The following is a 19,426-nucleotide window of genomic DNA, read 5'->3' as shown; positions in this document are numbered from 1 at the left end:
TTTTTTCCTTGCACCTTGCACAGAAATTGCTTGGATTCCTGGCCACGCCCCAGGGGCCCCATGACCCTGAAGAAGGAAGAATGTCCCTCCCATCACCCCCTCCCCACCGGGAGGGGGGTGAATGTTTAGGACTTTTGTAGAGAGCTGTAGGGAAGAGGGGGTGATGAGGTCCTGTTTACCAATAAAACTTACCAATAAAGGCTGAATTCCAGCTTGGATCTCTGGGCCCTGGGATCTTCTTTGGGAGAAAGCAGAGACCATCTGACTAGGCAAGGGGTTCAAAATAAAGAGGAGTTATTTCCAGAGCCCCAGCTAGCACAGCACTCGAGCTCCACAGCCACACGTGTCTGGTTTCAGATGCTGGATTTTTGTTACAAGGAACATCAGGAAGCAGGGCTTAGCAGTTAGACACTTAGGGCCACGCGGAATGTCATAATTTACACTCTTCTGCCTTCCAGAATCCCACCATGTCTACCCAGCCCTCAGAAACGTTAAGTCAGACACAGTCGGCAGAGAGATTCTGCGCGCTCCGTGCCCCAAACACACACCAGAAGGGCCGTGTAGCGTTAATTCTTCTGCAGCAGGGCTTGCAAACTACAGCCTGCGGGCCAGACCCCGCCCACCGCCCGTTGCACAGCCCGCAGGCTAAGAATGGCTTTTTAACAATTTGAAATGGCTTTTAAAAATCAAAAGAAGACGAATATTTTATGACATTTGACAAGTATTCCAATTTCAGTGTCCATAAAGAAAGGCTTACGGGAACCGGCGAAGAAAAGCAAAGTGACTCAAGTGGCCGGGGCAGATTTTAATCAGTAATCTACTTTTTCAATAGGGGAGAGTCCAGTATGAACTGTGACAGACTGGCTCGCACTACCTGGCCCTTTGTGGCAAAAGTTGGCGGAGCCCTGTTCCGGAGGAGTTGTACGCTCATCAGGCAGACTGTTAACCCCACTCTGTTCCCACTTGTAATGTGAGAGAAGAGAGACTCGTTCGTTCTATTTAGAACAATGTAAAAGGAAGACGTGTGAGTCTGGGGGCATCTGGGTGGTGGCTGTAAGTGGGACTTGTCAAGATTCTTCTCAGGGGCACCTGGGTGGCTCCGTCGGCGGATCGACTGACTTCAGCTCAGGTCATGGTCTCACAGTTTCTGGGTTCGAGCCCCGTGTTAGGCTCTGTGCTGACAGCTCAGAGCCTGGAGCCTGCTTCAGATTCTGCGTCTCCCTCTCTCTCTGCCCCTTCCCCACTTGTTCTCTGTCTCTCTCTCTCTCTCAAAAATAAATAAAACATTTTTTAAAATTAAAAAAAAAAAGGTTCTTCTCTGGCATCTCAGGGGTTTGGGCTGGATTTGCAGGCGTGGCTGAGGAACCCGGGGGACAGAGAGCACAGCCCAGCCTGCTTTCCAGCCAGGAAGAGTGCAAATGTCTGGCATGTGGTTATGAAAGCAAAAGGGTCAAAGAGAGCTGGTGACATAAATGTCATGAACCCAAAGTCTGGGAGCTGCAGAGAAGGGAGGCTGGCAGGTGACCTCATCCCCCAAACTCCATGTTGGAAGTCAGTGCTATTGTTTATTATTATTATTATTATTACTTTGACCAGAATTAGGCTGGTATGCATTGCATATTCCCACATGGGTGCCTGTGTTTGCTGCACCAAAGACCACCTCTGAGTGCAGCAGAATCCATTTGGTTTCCCAGAGTTTGAACCCTTTCGAGAGAGGTGGGCCCGAAACTGTTTTGAAGACCAAAGGGTCGGAGGGAAGCTGCCGGAGGACCCGCTCATGATCTGTGCCCGCTTCTGCTGTGGAGAAAAACACACCACCATAAAGCAAAACAGAGCTTAATGCCAAAAGAGAAACACATCAACCAAACCAGTGAAGGAAAATACCTTTTTTTCCTCAGCCCACTCGCCTCCGCTTGCCAGGAAGGCCGTCCGGAATGGGCACTTAGTCAGTCTTGCTCTGCTTGGGTGGTAGGCATTCGAGGCGTCCACCGGACCTCGGCACCGGGCTCAGCCAGGCCACCCTCCGAGGGCCCGAAAATGAAACAACCACGCAGGGCTCCTGACTCCTTGCCTGGGTGGGTGTGAACTTAACGGCCATCGGACCAAGATTTCCCAACACCTTCACTGTCGCAGCTTTTTAGAAATTGCTGGATTCCACGAGGAGCCAGGGCTAGCAATTCAGTCATCCAGATAGATATTTGAGTGTGAGATTTTTTTTTTAATTGTGGTGAAATAGACACAGCATGAAATTTACCATCTTAACCATTTTTTTTAAATTTTTTTAACGTTTATTTATTTTTGAGACAGAGACAGAGCATGAACAGGGGAGGGGCAGAGAGAGAGGGAGACACAGAACCGGAAGCAGGCTCCAGGCTCTGAGCCATCAGCCCAGAGCCCGACGCAGGGCTCAAACTCACGGACGGTGAGATGGTGACCTGAGCTGAAGTCGGACGCTTAACTGACTGAGCCACCCAGGCGCCCCACATCTTAACCATTTTTACGGTCGATAACGTTGAGTACATTCGCCGTGTTATGCAGCCCATCTATGGATTTGGCTACTCTAGGGACCTCGTGTAAGTGGAATCTTACAGTACCTGTCCTTTTCTTTTTTTCTTTTAATTTTTTTTAACGTTTATTTATTTTTGAGACAGAGAGAGGCAGAGCATGAAGAGGGGAGGGGCAGAGAGAGAGGGAGACGCAGAATCCGAAACAGGCTCCAGGCTCCGCGCTGTCAGCCCAGAGCCCGACGCGGGGCTCGAACTCACGAACCACGAGATCGTGACCTGAGCTGGAATCGAGTCGGATGCTTAACCAACTGAGCCACTCAGGCGCCCCGAGTGTGACATTTTCTAAATCAAAATTATTGCAAAATATCCGCGATGAGCACAGTACCAAAATTTTACATGAAGACAGGATCTGTATTATTGATTTTTCCTATTGTGTCATGCTCCCATGGCTTGGCATGGTGGCGGAAAGTAACCACGACCATCCCCAGGGTACAAAGAAACCTGAAGGGGAGGGAAAGGCTTGCTTCCTGCGACCTTGTTCCCTGGCACCAGAGCAGGACTGAGAACCAAGACTGTCTAACCAGGGGGACCTTTACCAGTCAGTCCCCCCACTTGACCTCTGCCCAGTGACTACGGGGGCAGGGGGGCAAAGACACATCTCACCCTGTCTTTGGCTGACACACAGTGAGTAGGTCCTAGCCAATGGTTTGGTTCTTACTGGCCCCTCCTTGAGACCAAAACTTTCAAGGATCTCTGTGTAACTCCATTTTTCCTGGCTGCTTCAATAAAGATAGGTTTTCGTCACATGCCTACGGCAATATTTCCCCCACCAGTGTGACTCGTCCCATTTTGATCAAATATTTTATTTACAAATTCATTTCTAATGTATTCCCTGCCCACTTTCAGAAAAGATCTGGAGCAGAGACAAGGTATTCATAAACCCCGTGACGTGGGACATATCTATCACACCAGTGACCGGTGATCGGGATGCAGCTGCCCACGGTCCCCTCTAGCCCACATTTCGTGGTGTCACTCCTTTGCAGCCGCCGAGGCCATAAATTAATCCCCCCAACGAGGCACGATTCCTGCATGGTGAGGAAGGTTGAGATCATTGCCATCACAAGGGCTGATACTCTCTCCTTTGGCCTGAACAGGAAAGACCCGACAACCTCTTGGAGATGTTTGTTGATTTGGGTTTAGGCTCGCCCACCAGTGGCGTCACCAGTGGCCCTGGTAACTCCACGAAGGAATGGAGGGTGGGGGATTTGCAACCATTTGCAGCTGAGAGTTCTGGGCTCTGAGCCTAGGGAGCTCAAAACTAAATTCCCAAGTCACTGCCTAAACAGCGGACACCCTTCCCACCCCACTGCCCCGGGGTGCTATGGCTGCAAGCAAATGCAGGCTGTATTTCGGAGGGTCTCAGGGCCACCAAGCTCTACGTGTTTCAAAGCCCTAATGAAGCTGATGAAGTCAAGGATGCAGTTGACCTGAAGTGTTCGAGAGGCAGGGAGGCGCCGGTGTATATATAATCCCCTCGGTCTAATGGGGAGGAAACTGGAGAAGGGCTCCAGGAACACCAGAGAACCACAGCTGTGTGGGTTTCACAGAAGTGAAATTTACCTCTGCGGGCAGACGCGGGAAAGAACACGGTTGAAAGAAGCTTCTCCTTCTCACCTTCTTCAGATAGAGGACATCTCGAGACCAGAAAGACCTGGCTCCATCCCTTCGCCCAAGGAGCCCCCGTGGCCTCGATGGCAAAGGCTCTGTTGACACACGTCACTCTTTGTCATTTCCCCGTTCAAGATCTGCTTCCAACACAGGCTGAAAGCTTGCGAAGAGCAGAGCTGGCCAGGGTACCCATTGCTGCACCGGAGGCCCAGTGCACAGTAGGCTCCTTAAAGGAGGCAGCAAGGAGGGAAGAAGGGACAATAAATTGCTTTGACAGAAGCAATGCAGGTTTGCGAGTGGGGTAAAGAACACGGGGGGGGGGGTTGCCATTTGAATCAATTCCATTTGAATCAATGAGGGCGCTGAGCCAGTTTCCCACACTGAGGTATACCCTCAATTACCTTCATCGTTGAGGCCCTACTATGTGCCAGACCTGGGGTGTGATGGTGAGTTCTAGACCAGGGAAGCTGTGAACTTTCTCAGGGCCTCAGTTTCCTCACCAGCAAACAGTTAGACTAGCTCATGTTGGACCAGAGTCCCCTCCGGTTCTACTGTTCCCTGGGGCTACACATTATATGGTCCCTCACCTCAGGAAACATGACTTACACATTTAAAAATTCACTGTAAGGGCGCCTGGGTGGCTCAGTCGGTTAAGCTTCCATCTTCAGCTCAGGTCATGATCTCGCAGTTCTTGAGTTCGAGCCCCGCATCGGGCCCTGTGCCGACAGCTCACAGCCCAGAGCCTGCTTCCGATTCTGTGTCTCCTTTCTCTCTGCCCCTCGTCCACTAGCACTCAGTCTCTCTCTCTCTCTCAAAAATAAACATTAAAAATAATAAATAAATAAATAAATAAATAAATAAATAAATAACTAGGGTTCTATTTAGATATGAGACCGTACCTTTCATACATTCTAATTTCAAAGGCCCGTGTTCCTCAGAATGTCATGATTGCTCTAATGAATTGATTTTACAAGAAGACGCCATTGTAAATTGTATTGACAAAAGGAATTCATAAAAGTAAAATGCGGACTTTACATGTTACATATATATTCAGGTTCAACTGTAGACTGTTCGAGAAAAGGATTCTGTTGCTTAAAATGTTTGGAAACCTTCATTAGAGGATCTTTACGATTCCTTCCAACTACATTCAATGAAGCGAATCATGCATCCATACCTGGGAAAAGTTCAAGAAAGAAAGAAAGATCTCCTTAAAATAAAGTTTCCCTGGCTCATCTTCTGGACGGCCAGGGAGCGTTTTTGAGGAAGGACGTGCTAACGAAGGCAAACCCCTAGGGGCCCCGAGGAGAGATGTCTGAAGGGCAGGGATTGCAGACGGGGGGAGAGACAGCGTTAGGACAGCAAGCGTCCCTCCTTCCGGAATCTTCCACACCACCTTCCATCTCCTGTCAGCTCACACGTGTCCTGAAACAATTCTTCATGCGTCACTTCTCCAGCCATGGCGTCCGTCTTGCATCCTGGAGGCCACCCGTGACCTCCCCATCGCCAACCACATCCTACTAGACCCTTTCCATAGCATTTTGTACTTCGGGTCTCTGTTCCCTCGTAAAATTCCCCATATTTTCCCTTCGTTCTCTTTCTTTTTACAACGTTCCTGTTTTTACCTGCCCCTTAAGCTTGGGTGTCTCCAAGTTCCCCCATCTTTGGTTCCTCCGTCTCACATCACGGTTTCTAAGACATATCACTCCGGGGGCGCCTGGGTGGCTCATGCGGTTAAGCGTCCGACTCCTGGTTTGGGCTCAGGTCGTGATCTCACGTTTCATGAGTTCCAGCCCCACGCTGGCTCTGTGCTGACCGTGCGGAGCCTGCCTGGGATTCTCTCTCTCCCTCTCTCTCTCTCCCTCTCTCTCTCTGCACCTCCCCTGCTCGCTTTTTCTCTCTCTTTCTCAAATAACAAATCAATCAATAAATAAACATAAAAAATAGTTTAAAAAAAAAAAGAGAGAAGAAAAGAAGTGTCCCTCTTTTCCAGGGCTTCGGCTCCCTGTGACTCCCATCCCAGCCCATGTCTCCAGCCCGTCTCCCCTTGCAGGTGGCAGTTCCCACAGGCACCTGCACCCGGGGTGTCCCAGGGCACCCCAGACACCTAAGTCCAGACCCGACCAACCTCTGGCTGCTTACCCAAACCTGTTCCCTCCTTTTGATGGGACCTTATCTGTCCATTCGCTCAAGCCGTAAGTTGCTGTAGGTTGGTTGACGGACCCCTCGCTTGCTCACCGAGCCCGACCTCACAGATTCTGCCTCTGAAATGACTCCCAAACCCGCGCCCTTGTCTTGCTCCCCTGCCGCCCCCTGCGCTGCCCGAGGCCAGCCTCTCTGCCACTTGTGTCCTGCTCACCGGCCACCGAGAGAAAAGGTTTTCCAAACACAACTAGCCGGTTCCCATCTTTCCCACAAGGGGTGTCCTTCGCCTAAGCAGATACGTGCTTTTGATTACATTTATTTCCTTTGGACGTAACAAATCACACAGACTTAGTGGCTAAAACTAACACAGATTTATTCCCTTACAGATCTGGAGGTCAGAGGTTTGAAATGATTCTTATAAGGCTAAGATCAAGGCGCCGATGGCTCCTCCTGGCGGCTCCAGATGCGAATTTCCCAGCTCCTAGAGACCGCCTACCTTCCCGGTTCGTGTGTCCTCTGACCTCTCCTTCCTTCATCACATCTATTTCTCTGACCCTCCTGCCTGCCTCTTATTAGGACCTTTGTGATGACATTGGGCTCATCCAGATAATCTGAGATAATCTCCTCATCTCAAGACCCTTAACTTAATCACATCTGCAAAGTCCCTCTTTCCACAAAAAGTATCAGGTCCCGGGGATTCGGATGTGGGCATATTTCACAGGCTCTGAGAATGTGGACACCTTTGGGGGACCATTATTCCTTCTGCCTCACTGAGGATCAGCACTGCATCCCGGACACTGTGCTAAACCAGGGCATAACGAGGCCCTGTCCCTCAGGGACTTGCAGTTCTGTGGCGGATGATTTACCACTGAAGTGCTGTGTTGGGAGCCTGGGTGGCTCAGTCGGTTAATTGTCCGACTTTGGCTCAGGTCACGCACTTGCCTTTTGTGAGTTCGAGCCCCTCGTCGGGCTCCGGGCAGACAGCTCGGAACGTGGAGGCTGCTTCGGGTTCTGCATCTCCCTCTCTGTCTGCCCCTCTCCTGCTCGCACTCTGTCTCTCTCTCAAAAATAAAGATTAAAAAAAAAAAAACCCAAAAAACTGAAGTGCTGTGGGGTCTGGGTGGATCTTGGCATCACAGAGGGGCATGTGACCTGCCCCCTTGCCCGAACCTGCTGAAGTCCGACTTATTCCTAGTGGAATAGTGGGGCCCAGCTCAGACATCACAAGGCGACATGTCCTCCAACCCCTCATGCAAAATTCATGCTTCCCTCCTTCCTGTGCCCTTGACGCTGGGCTCACGTTCCCGCTACTTACCCCACTGGGAGCAATTCATCATGTCTTCGTGCCTTGCTGGATTATAAACTCTTGGGAGGGAAGGGCTGCATTTTCTTCAGAATTATCCCAGCAGCTAGAACCTTCCCCACACCAGCCTCCTTTTTCCAAACTCTCCGCACAGCAGCCCGCACACAGTGCCCCGGGGACCCGCTGGCGCGTTGAGCAGGTGCACGAGCTAGAAGGAGGTGGAGGCAGGAGATGGGCGGGGAACGACCGGGGAGAGCAGTGAGGCCTCTAGAAGCGAGAGGGGGGCTTGAAAGGGCTCTTCGGCGAGCCGGCGCCCTGGCCTTGGGTGTCCGCAGCCAGAGGGGCTCGTCCCTGCACTCGGCCTGATTCGTGAGACCCAGCGAGCTGGGCTCGCTCTAACAGAGCACGTGGTGGCAGGTCTTCCGGGTGGGGTGACTTTCGGGGCTGGAGCACACCAGCTGACAGGCCGTAAGAACAGATTTCCAGGAGTGTTTTGCTGGAAGGCTCAAAACTACTCTCAAGTGTGCTAGATCACAATGTCCCCCCCCCCAAATAGTTTTACCTTCCCCCCTGTTACGGAACCAGTCCAGGAGGAATCACGTGGGTCCTCAGAGGCCCAAGGAGTCGTCCTGAGGAGGGTTGATCCATCAGATCAAGACTGTTTGCTTACCCACCTTCTAACGATCCCCCCGTTCTGTCTCGGGGTTACGTAACCAGCTTGAAGCCTGGTCACGCAGCTCAAAGGATTGCATCCTCAAAACTTTCTCTTAGAAGAAGAGCCTCAGCCTAGAGCAGCCGTTCAGCTTCGTGAAAACCCGGGCCCGTCTAGCTTCCAAACGGATGAAAGACCTGACTGGCGAGTAGGTGAGAAGAACAGGCACAGAGACAAAGCACCCACTCGGCGACTCCAGCCCCTTCCCTTGCGGCTCCCTTGCGCTTCTGTACATCAAGGGGACAAAACGCTAAACACTAATTAGAACATTTCCGAGCTTCCCTCGCAAGGTCCCCAAACTTCCAGGCAGTGGGCTCACACCCAGAAGGCTGATCATCAGACGCCTCCGATTACGTTTCTGTTCAATTCGTGAGCAAACAGCACCACACCACTGGTTTCCTCTGCAGGGGAGCCTGGAGCGTGCACCCTGCCCCCGCCAGCCACACCCACCTTCCAGAGTCCTTTGCTGGCTCCTCTGAGCACCTCACCAGAGCCACTTTCTTCTGGGGGATTAGCGGCTTCCTGAAACAGTGCTTCCAATCAATTTGCAGAGCACCCGTTTTAATGAGCTAAGGAGTGAGATAATACCACGGATTTTGCAGGCTACAGCTTCTGTTCAATTTAATTACCTCCCTCCGTGGATTTCCAATCAACCAGAGCTGGCTTCAGACAAAGGGGCATTTCATCACTTTCCCGAAACGCTGCGTGGTAGGTATGTGCCTACAGACCGGGACGTGCTGAAGTAGGCAGCATCCATCAAAATTGACATAACCATGGTGAAACTGTCAAACCACGGGCTCCAGCAGTAACACCTGGCGAGACACAAAATACCAGTAAATGCTAATGCTCTGTCACAGCTCAGGGAGCTGTGTGGAGCGGGTGGGGGCGTCACCGCACAGAACTTGCTCCTCCTGGGGCGCAAGGCCATCACACCCGCCCAGTTGCCGTCCGGCCACACTGCACTGGCAAAGGACGGCAGTGGGAGGAGAAGGTGAAGTTTGAAGTTCCTCTCTCAACCCAAGCTTGAGAACCGGCCAGTTCAGCAAGCGTCCGGGGGCCTGCTATGCAAAAGGCATAGGGCCAGTAGGTTTAGAGGTCGTAGGACATGATCTCTGCCACCCAGAAACTCACAAACTCCTACCTGTAATACACAGTATGCTGAAGGCATACTCCAAAAAAGTCAAGGACTCATCCAGGGAAGGAAGGGCGAGCGGCCTGATTTAGTCTGCTGTGTGCAGTACTTGGGGATAAGACTTGCAGGGGGTAAGAGGGGTGCCTCCAAAGTCCAGCTAAGAAATTCAGGATGTGATGGGAAAGCACTGGGGGTGTCTCAGAAAAAAAAAAAAGTGACATGGGGGCGCCTGGGTGGCTCAGTCGGTTAAGCGCCCGACTTCGGCTCAGGTCATGATCTCCCGGTTTGTGAGTTCGAGCCCCGCATCGAGCTCTGTGCTGCTGACAGCTCAGAGCCTGGAGCCTGTCTCGGATTCCGTATCTCCCTCTCTCTCCACCCCTCCCCCGCTCGCACGCGCGGGCGCACCCGCTCTCTCCCTCTCCCCCTCAAAAATAAACATTAAAAAAATTAAAAAATAAAATGATGGGGTTCCTCAAACCTGAAGAAAGGGATTTCCATCCACTAGGGAAGTGCTTTGTTTGGACAACACGAAATCAAGCGGCAGAGTCCATTTCAGAAGGAGGGACCTTCAGCTGCTTAAAACCAACCACAGGGGTATTTGGATGCTGAAGTGTAACCAGCCCATTCCAGCTCTCCCTCCACCAAGCCAACTTTCCATCTTTGTGCCTGACCTGCACTCCACACACAACGGCCCCACCTTGCAGTTTGGATGAAATTACATGTTCTCACCAACTTTCCTATCATTCTCAGAAAAATGCTTTGGGGAGCACCGATGTGGCATAGGGATTCACACCTGAGAGTCGTTTCCATTTCCCCAGTGAAGATGGAGCCTGGGTTACTTCATCTAGAGCAGACAGCAGCTCAGGGAGTCCTCCCAATCCATTTGATTTATATGTAAAGAAGCGTTTCTCTTTCCCAAACCCAGAGATGATGTATGTCATATCGTATCAATCCAACTCAAAGAAACACGATCCCTAGCTTAAAAACTGACTCGCTGCTATGAGGAAGGATTATGCATTGTCCTTAGGAAAGGATGATGGCCCTATCCACTTACATTTACAAACTTCAGGCACAGTATATTCGTTAGATTTATGGTGCCACATTAACAGGATGTTAAAAATAAAATAGCCAGGGCACACAAAACATTCTGTGACCTGCTAATGCTTCTCAAAATCACATCATGGCAAATGCAAAGAATTATTTCCCCAACAAAACTAAGACCCTGACTCAGGGCAATTTTCTGCACAGCCAGCATTTTGGGGTTGGGGGTGGGTTGAATTAATGCCTGTCACACCACTGTGGGGTGTGTTATTATACCCACACAGTGTACTGACATAAATTAGGTTTACGAGTTCCGAAATAAATTCTGGGCTGCACAAACCCAGCAATAACAAGTGACTTTGGTGATTTTTTTCCCCGATTACTTAAGTCTGTGTTGACCTGCAACTCGAGAAGGGCACGTTTTCTCATCGATCCCTTGCAGGTAACACCTTAAGCCTTTAGGCCTTTACTACTGCTGGGGTTCAGAGATTTAAGTGAAGTTGCAAATTTCTAGAAACTAGTTTGAATTTTACAAATTAACACTGAGTTGTTACTCTGGGCTAGTTTCACTGATTAGTATCGTAGATAAAGGCAGAGTGCTGCGCCTAACTGCAGTCAGACCTTTGATCATAAAAGTAAAAGGAAGCATGGGGCGCCTGGGTGGCGCAGTCGGTTAAGCGTCCGACTTCAGCCAGGTCACGATCTCGCGGTCCGGGAGTTCGAGCCCCGCGTCAGGCTCTGGGCTGATGGCTCGGAGCCTGGAGCCTGTTTCCGATTCTGTGTCTCCCTCTCTCTCTGCCCCTCCCCCGTTCATGCTCTGTCTCTCTCTGTCCCAAAAATAAATAAACGTTGAAAAAAAAAAAGTAAAAGGAAGCAGAGAAGTGCAATTCACATGTAATAAACAAATCTCCAAATTATTAAAAAGGCATTTTATTATAAATACATTTTAGTTGTAGCAGTAAAATACATTTTGTTACCATGAATCTTTTAAGACAAAAGAACTTCACTGAGACAATGATCACAATGTAAGAACTGTAGCCCCCCCCCCACCCCGCCCCCAAATGGAAAACTTGTTCTAAGGAACCAAAGTAGCTAAAGTAATTCCAAAACCTGGTTAGAAAAGAAAACGATTGGGAAAAAAAAAAAAAGAAGAAAGAAGAAGAAGAAAGTAAAGACCCTAGAGAGTGGGTTTGGGGTTATTTTATGGTACAAAGTCATTTTTACTTTTAAGGATAAACTCTTTAGGTATTAGAACCTCTCAGATGTGAGGTATTGTTAACTGCGAAGAAAAAAAAATAATTGTTATAATTTTTCCAGAAATTATGATTATTCGACAGTTGCACAACTGGTCCTTGGAAGAGGTGGAAACAGACCATCTCATATCTAGCCTCCCTTCTGGAAGACCTGACAAAGTAAGACCCGGTATGAATTTGCTAAGTAATTGATTGTATGAAGTTAGCTGAACAAGAACTGTATTTTTGAAGCATTAAAAAAAAAAAAAAAACCCACCTGTCACTAATAACAGGACCCATTTAATAAAATGCAAAACCCATTACCTTTATAATTTAGAGGAGAGGTATTTTAATCACCATCTTTACCTAGGATACAACTACTACATATAACCAGTACCTTCATGGGTTCCAAAGAATCAGGTCAGATGACTGGCACAGAAAGCGAATACAGTACAATGTCATATACATGGATTGACAGGAAGCAGGCATGGTCTGGATATATGGAAATCCAAGACCTTCCTCCATATGGTGGCGGGGGGGGGGGGGGAGACTGAGAAACATGTTCAGGTGGAGCCCACACGTTGGGACTTCAACCTGGACACAAGAGCCCTCTGACCTACTGAAAGACAGAAAGAGGTCTTTGTAGACAAGGCATCGTGCAAAGCAAAATGTAAATAAACCGAAGCTCCCTGTGAGTTGGAAATGGACAGAGTAACCTGTGCTGAACGTAGAAACAATCCCCACTGAAGGTAATCGAGCCTTTCAAGGAGGAAGTGCTGTGTTTGAAGAATTCCAAAGCTGTGCGCTCTGGGAAGCTTATCATGTGCGCTTCTACGTCTAAGCCATTCTATAATTGCCTTAAAATATCTTTTCTCTTTCTAGTATCTCAGTTAATTCAAAGCCAAACTAAAAACCAGAGGCAGAGCCCGATACCCCTCAAGCTGCAGTCCAGGGGGAATATTAACAACAACGACAGTAATATATGAATTTTAGAAAGACTTGTCAGATTTATTGTATCATAGACAGTTTCTTTCTCAAAAAAACTTGTTCATACATGTGCACCTATGGTTTATGACTAACTCATGCTGTGTAGCTGGTAGATTCCCCTAGACTGTTTTTGCAAACATATATGGATTTTTTTTTTTTAAGTAGCAAAGTAATCAGAAACAATCATCAATTTTCTGCCATATACAACACTTCAGGCTCCCCTAACACCTGCCGGCATGGCAGAGAATCCAAAATAACTTTGTTAACCTGAGAAACACATAATTTGAAACGCAAACCCTTTACCTTCATCCCCCCGCCCCCAACCAAAAAAGCCATAAAAACTACGAACCTATTATTTGGGGATTATCTATTGCTTCCCATGCTCCATGTCACTGCCATCCTAAGACAGGGCCTCCTGTACTCGGTGCTTCTTGTGACGTTCTGATGGCTTCCTTTTACAATTCTCATCTCCACATGTACGATCAAGAACAAGTCTAAGCACACCAAACAAATGCACAGCTTCTAGAACAAAGCCCAGGCTGCAGGGTGCACAAGACCAAACTCGCCCCAGAAATGAATGAGGGCCTGCACCCTGACGTGGACAAGTATGCACAGACCTTCAGCGGGGTCGGCAGTGGTGGGGGGGGGGGGGGGGAGGTGGTGACAGCCACTCCAGAGGCTCTCCTCTCTCCTTAGAAATCTTTCTCCATGAATGTTCCACTCACGGCATCAGAATTATTAAAATGTCTCAAGTGATCGGTTGTTTACGTCGAGGAAAGAAACGCATGGTTGGAAAGACCTTCGGGCTTTCTCTAGACCAGCGACTCTCAAACTATGTGGTTCTTGGACCAGCAGCATTGCCTGAAGATTTGTTGAAAATGCAAATGATCAGGCTTCAGCCTGGGATCAGAAGCTCTGGGGTGGGGTCCAGCGATCTGGATTCCAGCAAGACCTCCAGGTAATTCTGATGCCGGCTGAAGTTTGAGAATCACTGCTCTCCCCTGCTCAAACTTCTAAAATCTTAAAATAGGATAGATATTTAAACAGATGCTATTGGGTGACTTCTGTGTTGAAACTATGTAACTTGCTACCCCCTTTTACTTCTCAAACATCAAAAAAAGTAGTAATGAAAAAATTCATTTCAAAAACCCCATTTTTTTAAAAAGTAATATTGATTTCCCCTCCTAGACATAGTTCTAAGGCAGGCAGTCACATGCTAGTATGCAAAATAAAATACAGAAGAGGCCTCCTATATGAGGTGTAGAAATAGCTAAAAAGACACCCCAAGAACATAATGAAAATTCCATAATATTGTTTAATGAACTCATAGAATTATATAAAACTTACTATGCTTTATGCTTAATATTTGTATCAAAATAAAATCTCTCTGTTGAACAAATTGCAAATAAAGTCTGGTCTAATACTCTGATTACTGAAACTATACGTATATGAATGTCTCTGGGTTTTCTTCATGCTTCAGTTTTAGAAGCTTTAGACTACTGTATAACTGGGTTTGGGATTTAACCACAGCTCACATTACTAAGTCTAGATTCTTCTATCAGGTACCTCCCTTCAAAAAAATTTAAGAAACTCCTGTGACTGTTTCCTGAAAGTTTATTCCAAAGTAGATATTTCCCATCATTTCTAAAATTTTAAATGTTACACTAAAAATGTCTCCTTTTTAATGTCTGGTATTCTAGTTTAAAGTAGTAACATTTGCTGAATGTGTCTTAGAAGAATGTTTAACGTTAGTAAGATTCACTCCTTTTAACAATGGTCTTGAAATTGCTAATTAAGCAGATGTATGAAAGTAGTAAGTGTGAAGTTAGCAGCTTTACAATAAAATCTCAGCAAATAAATATCCAACTTCAAGTAGAAGGGAAATTCGAGACGCCTAATATAATGAGCACTTTGAAGACGAGCATGTCACTTACTCTTTCATGGCGGCCCGTATCTTTATAAAAAGACGACATCACCATGTGATATTCTGAACAAGAAATTGTAGAACATTATCCATTATTTCTAACGATTGTGGCAAAGAAGGGAGAGAAAAATCAGATCTATTAACACATTTACTTTGAGATTTAGGAAGACACATATGGCGGTGGTAGAAATTAAGGGTTTTCGTATGTTAGGGGGATGGCTCACAAGAAATAATTATAAATCATGGTAAATCATAAAGGACAAATCACTACCTTTGTGGGGCTAGAAGAAAGCAAGAAGTGGATGGTAGCCTAAACAACACTTTAAGGCAGCAATCTGTATCTATCAATATATTTAAGGTTTCAATCATGTATTCTTAAACTTTTTCTGGGATTACCTTTTTAAGGACAACTCCAATATGAAACGTTATCCAAGTATAACAGGTGTCTTTTTAAACAACTAGTTCAGTCAATCTAATTTTCTCTTTATCTTGAAATTGTTTGTTCACACCCTGGATCTCAGGCATGGGTGGCTCTCTCTAGCCAAAGTAGCTAGAGATACATTCTTATATGCTTATAGTTTCGTTGCTCTCGAGATGTATATACATGAAAAATATTAAACACGTAAAGTAACTACACTAGAACAAGATACTACTACTACATGTTACCTATCTCAAAGCGAGGAAATTCAGTTAGCTTTCTCAGCAATTTCAATGCCTCCATCAACAAGGAAACTATTTTTTACAAATAGGTCTTGGAGATTGCTATGTTGAATCAGATAATGCTTATTCAGTGGGAATTCTGCGTGTTTTACTTATTCTGCAATTCTTTGAACTGAAAAGACCAATTGATGTTTACACTCAACCTGAACTTATTCTAGGATCTCTCATGAAAAAAACCACACAAAGCAGTTTGTTATTTCGCATATACAAAATGACCTGGATAGAAAGCGTATCTGTCTGAGGAAAGGAACATTAAGGTCATGTTAGTTTAAATGGTCAATAATTAACTACTGATTAATCACAAACAAAGCTCTGCTATAACAGTTGGGCAAAGCATGTACCAAAATGTCAACCAAAGCCCCTTTTAAAAGCAACACCAGAAAATATCCACATTACACTGAATCATGAGGTTTTTCAAATCTTAAATAAAATCATCGTTAGATCAGGAAAGGAAAAAAAAAAAAAACTTCAGCACAGACACTCTACAAATTCTATCAGCCAAAAGAATTTCTTTAAGGTAAAAAAAAAAAAGAAAAGAAAAGAAAATCTCAAGCAGCACTGAAATGAAAAAGCAAGATGAATTAAAAAAAAAAAAAAGTTCTGGCAAGAAAAAGGAAACACCTCAGAGTGATACAAAGAACAAAGAAGTAGAAAGACATCATGTGAACAATTAACTTCACTTAAAAGAAATCAGAACTAGAAGAAAAGGAAGCTGGTAATACTTGGTATCATCCAAGAGCTAACATCAGGGTTTCTTCAAAAAAAAAAAAAAAAAAAAAAAGTTCCGTCTGAACACTAAGGATGAAACTAGCACTTAAGCTCTTTTCTCAGTCTGCTTTGTGTGCATTTGCTAACTACTACCCAGGCAGCATGAGCCACGCCTCGTTTCTACAGAAACTTACAAGGATTCCCCAGGTAAGACTCAATCAGGACCATTGCAACACTTTACTCGCGTGTAAATGACAGATTCAAAGCTCAGCTGGAGAGATGGCGTGTAAATGACAGATTCAAAGCTCAGCTGGAGAGATGGCAGTAAGTAACACTGAGGAAGAGTAAATGTGTTAGAAGACACATTCAAAACTGAATCTACGAGGGCAGTAGATGGAAACAATATCCAAATACTTGACCGGTTGTCAAGAACTATCAGGAAAGGAGGAACACTGGGACACAGCAGAGCAAGGAACTAATAAGTAGCTATTGTTTTTAGTTTTTTGGAAGTAACTTCTTAGAACAGGGGTGTCACGACAACTCAGCAGCTTCCTTATCCCAAGCTTCCAACATCAGTATATGTATATAAAGTGGTGGGGTGTGCACCTGACCTCTTTAAATATAAATACAAATAAGTTAAAACTGATATTTTTTAAAGGTTCAAGTATGGAAAACAGAAAATTCAGCAATGACTCCATGACAAGGGATTAACTCAAAGCCCTGACATGCCAGTTCTGTCTTCGTAATTATCAAAGTGCTCTGACACATTTATCTGACTTGCATTGTGGGGGAGAATCACGGATGAAAAAATTATTGTTCAGAGACATCCTCCCGTCAGGAAGATCTGATTTTAATTTGGGCTCTATCTTGCCTTTCGTCACTGAGTCGAAATACAAAAACTTCTTGTGACTAAAGTTCCGTTGAGCAAAATGTGACACGGTTAAAGGTGGCGGTCTGACATCAGCCAGAGAAAACGTGGTGCTGTAAGTTGCTGGCTCTGTTTTCCAACTGTGATTTATACTAACCATTAACACGTCTACAGTCCACAGGTCTCCATCCACTGCCTCACATGGAGACTCACAGCCCATAAACGGAAGCCGCAGACAAATGATGTGCACCCACTCGGAGCAGAAAGAGCTGAAGGAAACAGGTGTTCTCCTTTTCCTGCAGGCTCACTAACCCTTAACTAAAGGCGTTCTCTTCTCCTAAATTGTCTAAGGATTACAGGGAGTTGGAGCTGGCCAACACCAATAAAACTCCAGTCATAGAGGAGATGTGAGGAGTTTTCTTTAACCCTGCCACCACTTTTCAACCCCATTTCAAAAATTGTACTGTGAATACAGGATGGCCTATTCAAAAGTAGTCCTCCAAAAAAACTATTTTTGAATGGATCATCAGGATTCACTGGTTCATCAGCAATGTTTCTGAACCTTACGTTATTTAAAAACGAAACCAAAACCAAACAAAACAAAAAGAACAACAACAAAAAAGTTATGTTGTAGTTTCAAGATTTCTCTGAAGTATAAAAAGTAGGACTACCCAATCAGGAAAACAAGAAGGACATGCATTGTTTTCAAGGGTTGTTAGAAGACCACAAGTTTTAAGAGGGTAAATGTTTTGCTTTGGATTTTACCCAAGTTCACTGAAAACAATTTTTAGACTGTAGAATATTTAAGATGGCTAGTTAAATTTTATGTTTTTATACAAGTTCAGTGGGATTATAAGAATCGAAAGACATGAAAAACAAGGGTAGTTTTTTGCCCCAGATTTCGATGAATTTTGATACATGTTGGACAAATATCAGATTTCTTTTTAATGATGTTCCTCAAACAAAACAGTTAGAAAATATTTGAATTGCCATGAATAATGTCACATTTTAATGTAAACATCAAATAAGGTACCAAAATTTTTACTGGAGGGGGGAAAGAAAAAAACAAACCTTAAAGCGGCACAATTCTTTATACCACTGGGGGAGGGGGGGGAGAAAGCCAGATTACAAACATTTACACATGCATAGTGAGAAAAAAAGGATTTTACTAAATTCACGCATTTTTAAAATAGTTATCAAGTCTACTAAGCACCAACAATCCTAAAAATTTTTCAGCTTCATGATTTGTTTAAAAAAAAAAACACACACACACACACACACACACACACACTATCAAATTAACGTTAAAAACAAGCTTGAAGTACAGCTTGTCCAAAAAATAACTAACTATGCCAATGTTTTTTCATGTTACAAAAAACAGTGGCATACAAGATACATTTGCAAAGAATGCCTTTAACTCTATCCTACAGTGGATGGAGATTACAACAGCACATCATACAGAGTCTAAAACTATAAAAGTTTTAGAATGCAGCATCTTGTCACAAAAAAAAAAAAAAAACTGATAAAACTTAAAGTATTTAGAAGATGCTGCCCCTTTATTTTAAAAAATTTTAAATGAATTTAAGCAAAAATAACATACATTTGTACATCAACTGGCCATTTCTGGTACAGAAACCCAGCATATGGTAATATTATTGAATAAATGTAAATGCTACTTACAATTTTTTTTCTTTTTAAATACATTTTAGACAAAGTTTTTTTTTCTTTTTTTTTTTATAGTTGCACAATTAACTCTTAGCTGCTAGCTTGATGCAAACATATGTAACAATACACAAATTTAAAAATATTTTTTATTCTACATAAAAGCTGTCAAAAGACACGTCAAAAATGCAAAATAATGGAATATACTTTTAAAAAATTAGTTGCAAGTCTAGCAGCAAAGCAATTAAGTGAGAACATATTTAATATTAAAACAAAGGGAACTGTGCATCTATAGAGGAAGTCCAACTATCTTAATTCTATTGATATAAACAGAAATCAAAACATTCGCCCTGGAGGGGGAAAAAAAAGTGATTATTTAAAATAGGAGTAAAAGCCATTGCTGCCTGATGAGCTCCCCAGGCTGAGTTCCTGGAACAGAGACAGAGGGTCGCTACTCTTCTTGGCCTGCTCAGGCTGGGGCCTGGGCTTGGGAGGGGCCCGCAAAGCGCTGGCGTAGGACATGGCGGGCTTGCTGCCCCCCGAGCTCTGCTGGCTACTGCTGCTGGCCGACTCCGCGATCTGCTTGTTGGGCATGAGTGGGGGGAACTGGCCGAGATGCTGCAGCACATTATAGTTGAAGGAACTGGACACCTCGAGGCTCTCGGACTTCAGCTGATCCTCAGGGGGTTTGACGGTCTTGGGTGGTGGAACTAGAAGCGGAGAAGAGCGACACGGCTTTAAGGGCACGCCTGGCAATGCTGACGCATCTCGTTAGCTCGGCGTGTCACAACTGGCTCTCGTCCCCAGGAGCTCCGTGACG

The 19,426-nt window shown here is 45.4% G+C and overlaps 1 protein-coding gene across 7 annotated transcripts in view; it reads right to left on the bottom strand.

The window, feature by feature from the left end:
* Positions 1 to 11,419: 11,419 nt before the first annotated feature.
* The window catches only part of HELZ (helicase with zinc finger), a 163,101-nt gene continuing 155,094 nt past the window's right edge, over positions 11,420 to 19,426 (bottom strand). For all 7 annotated transcript variants that reach the window (XM_023244319.2, XM_023244321.2, XM_023244320.2 and 4 more), the window contains one exon: positions 11,420 to 19,316. In XM_023244319.2, coding sequence (XP_023100087.2) covers positions 18,979 to 19,316 — 338 coding nt within the window. In that variant the 3' untranslated portion in view covers positions 11,420 to 18,978. The remainder of the gene's footprint in view (positions 19,317 to 19,426) is intronic.

Source organism: Felis catus, chromosome E1 (genome assembly GCF_018350175.1).
Source record: "Felis catus isolate Fca126 chromosome E1, F.catus_Fca126_mat1.0, whole genome shotgun sequence".
NCBI classification, from domain to species: Eukaryota; Metazoa; Chordata; class Mammalia; order Carnivora; family Felidae; genus Felis; species Felis catus.
The sequence above is the reverse complement of the archived record's forward strand: the minus strand, read 5'-3'. Positions and strand labels throughout refer to the sequence as shown.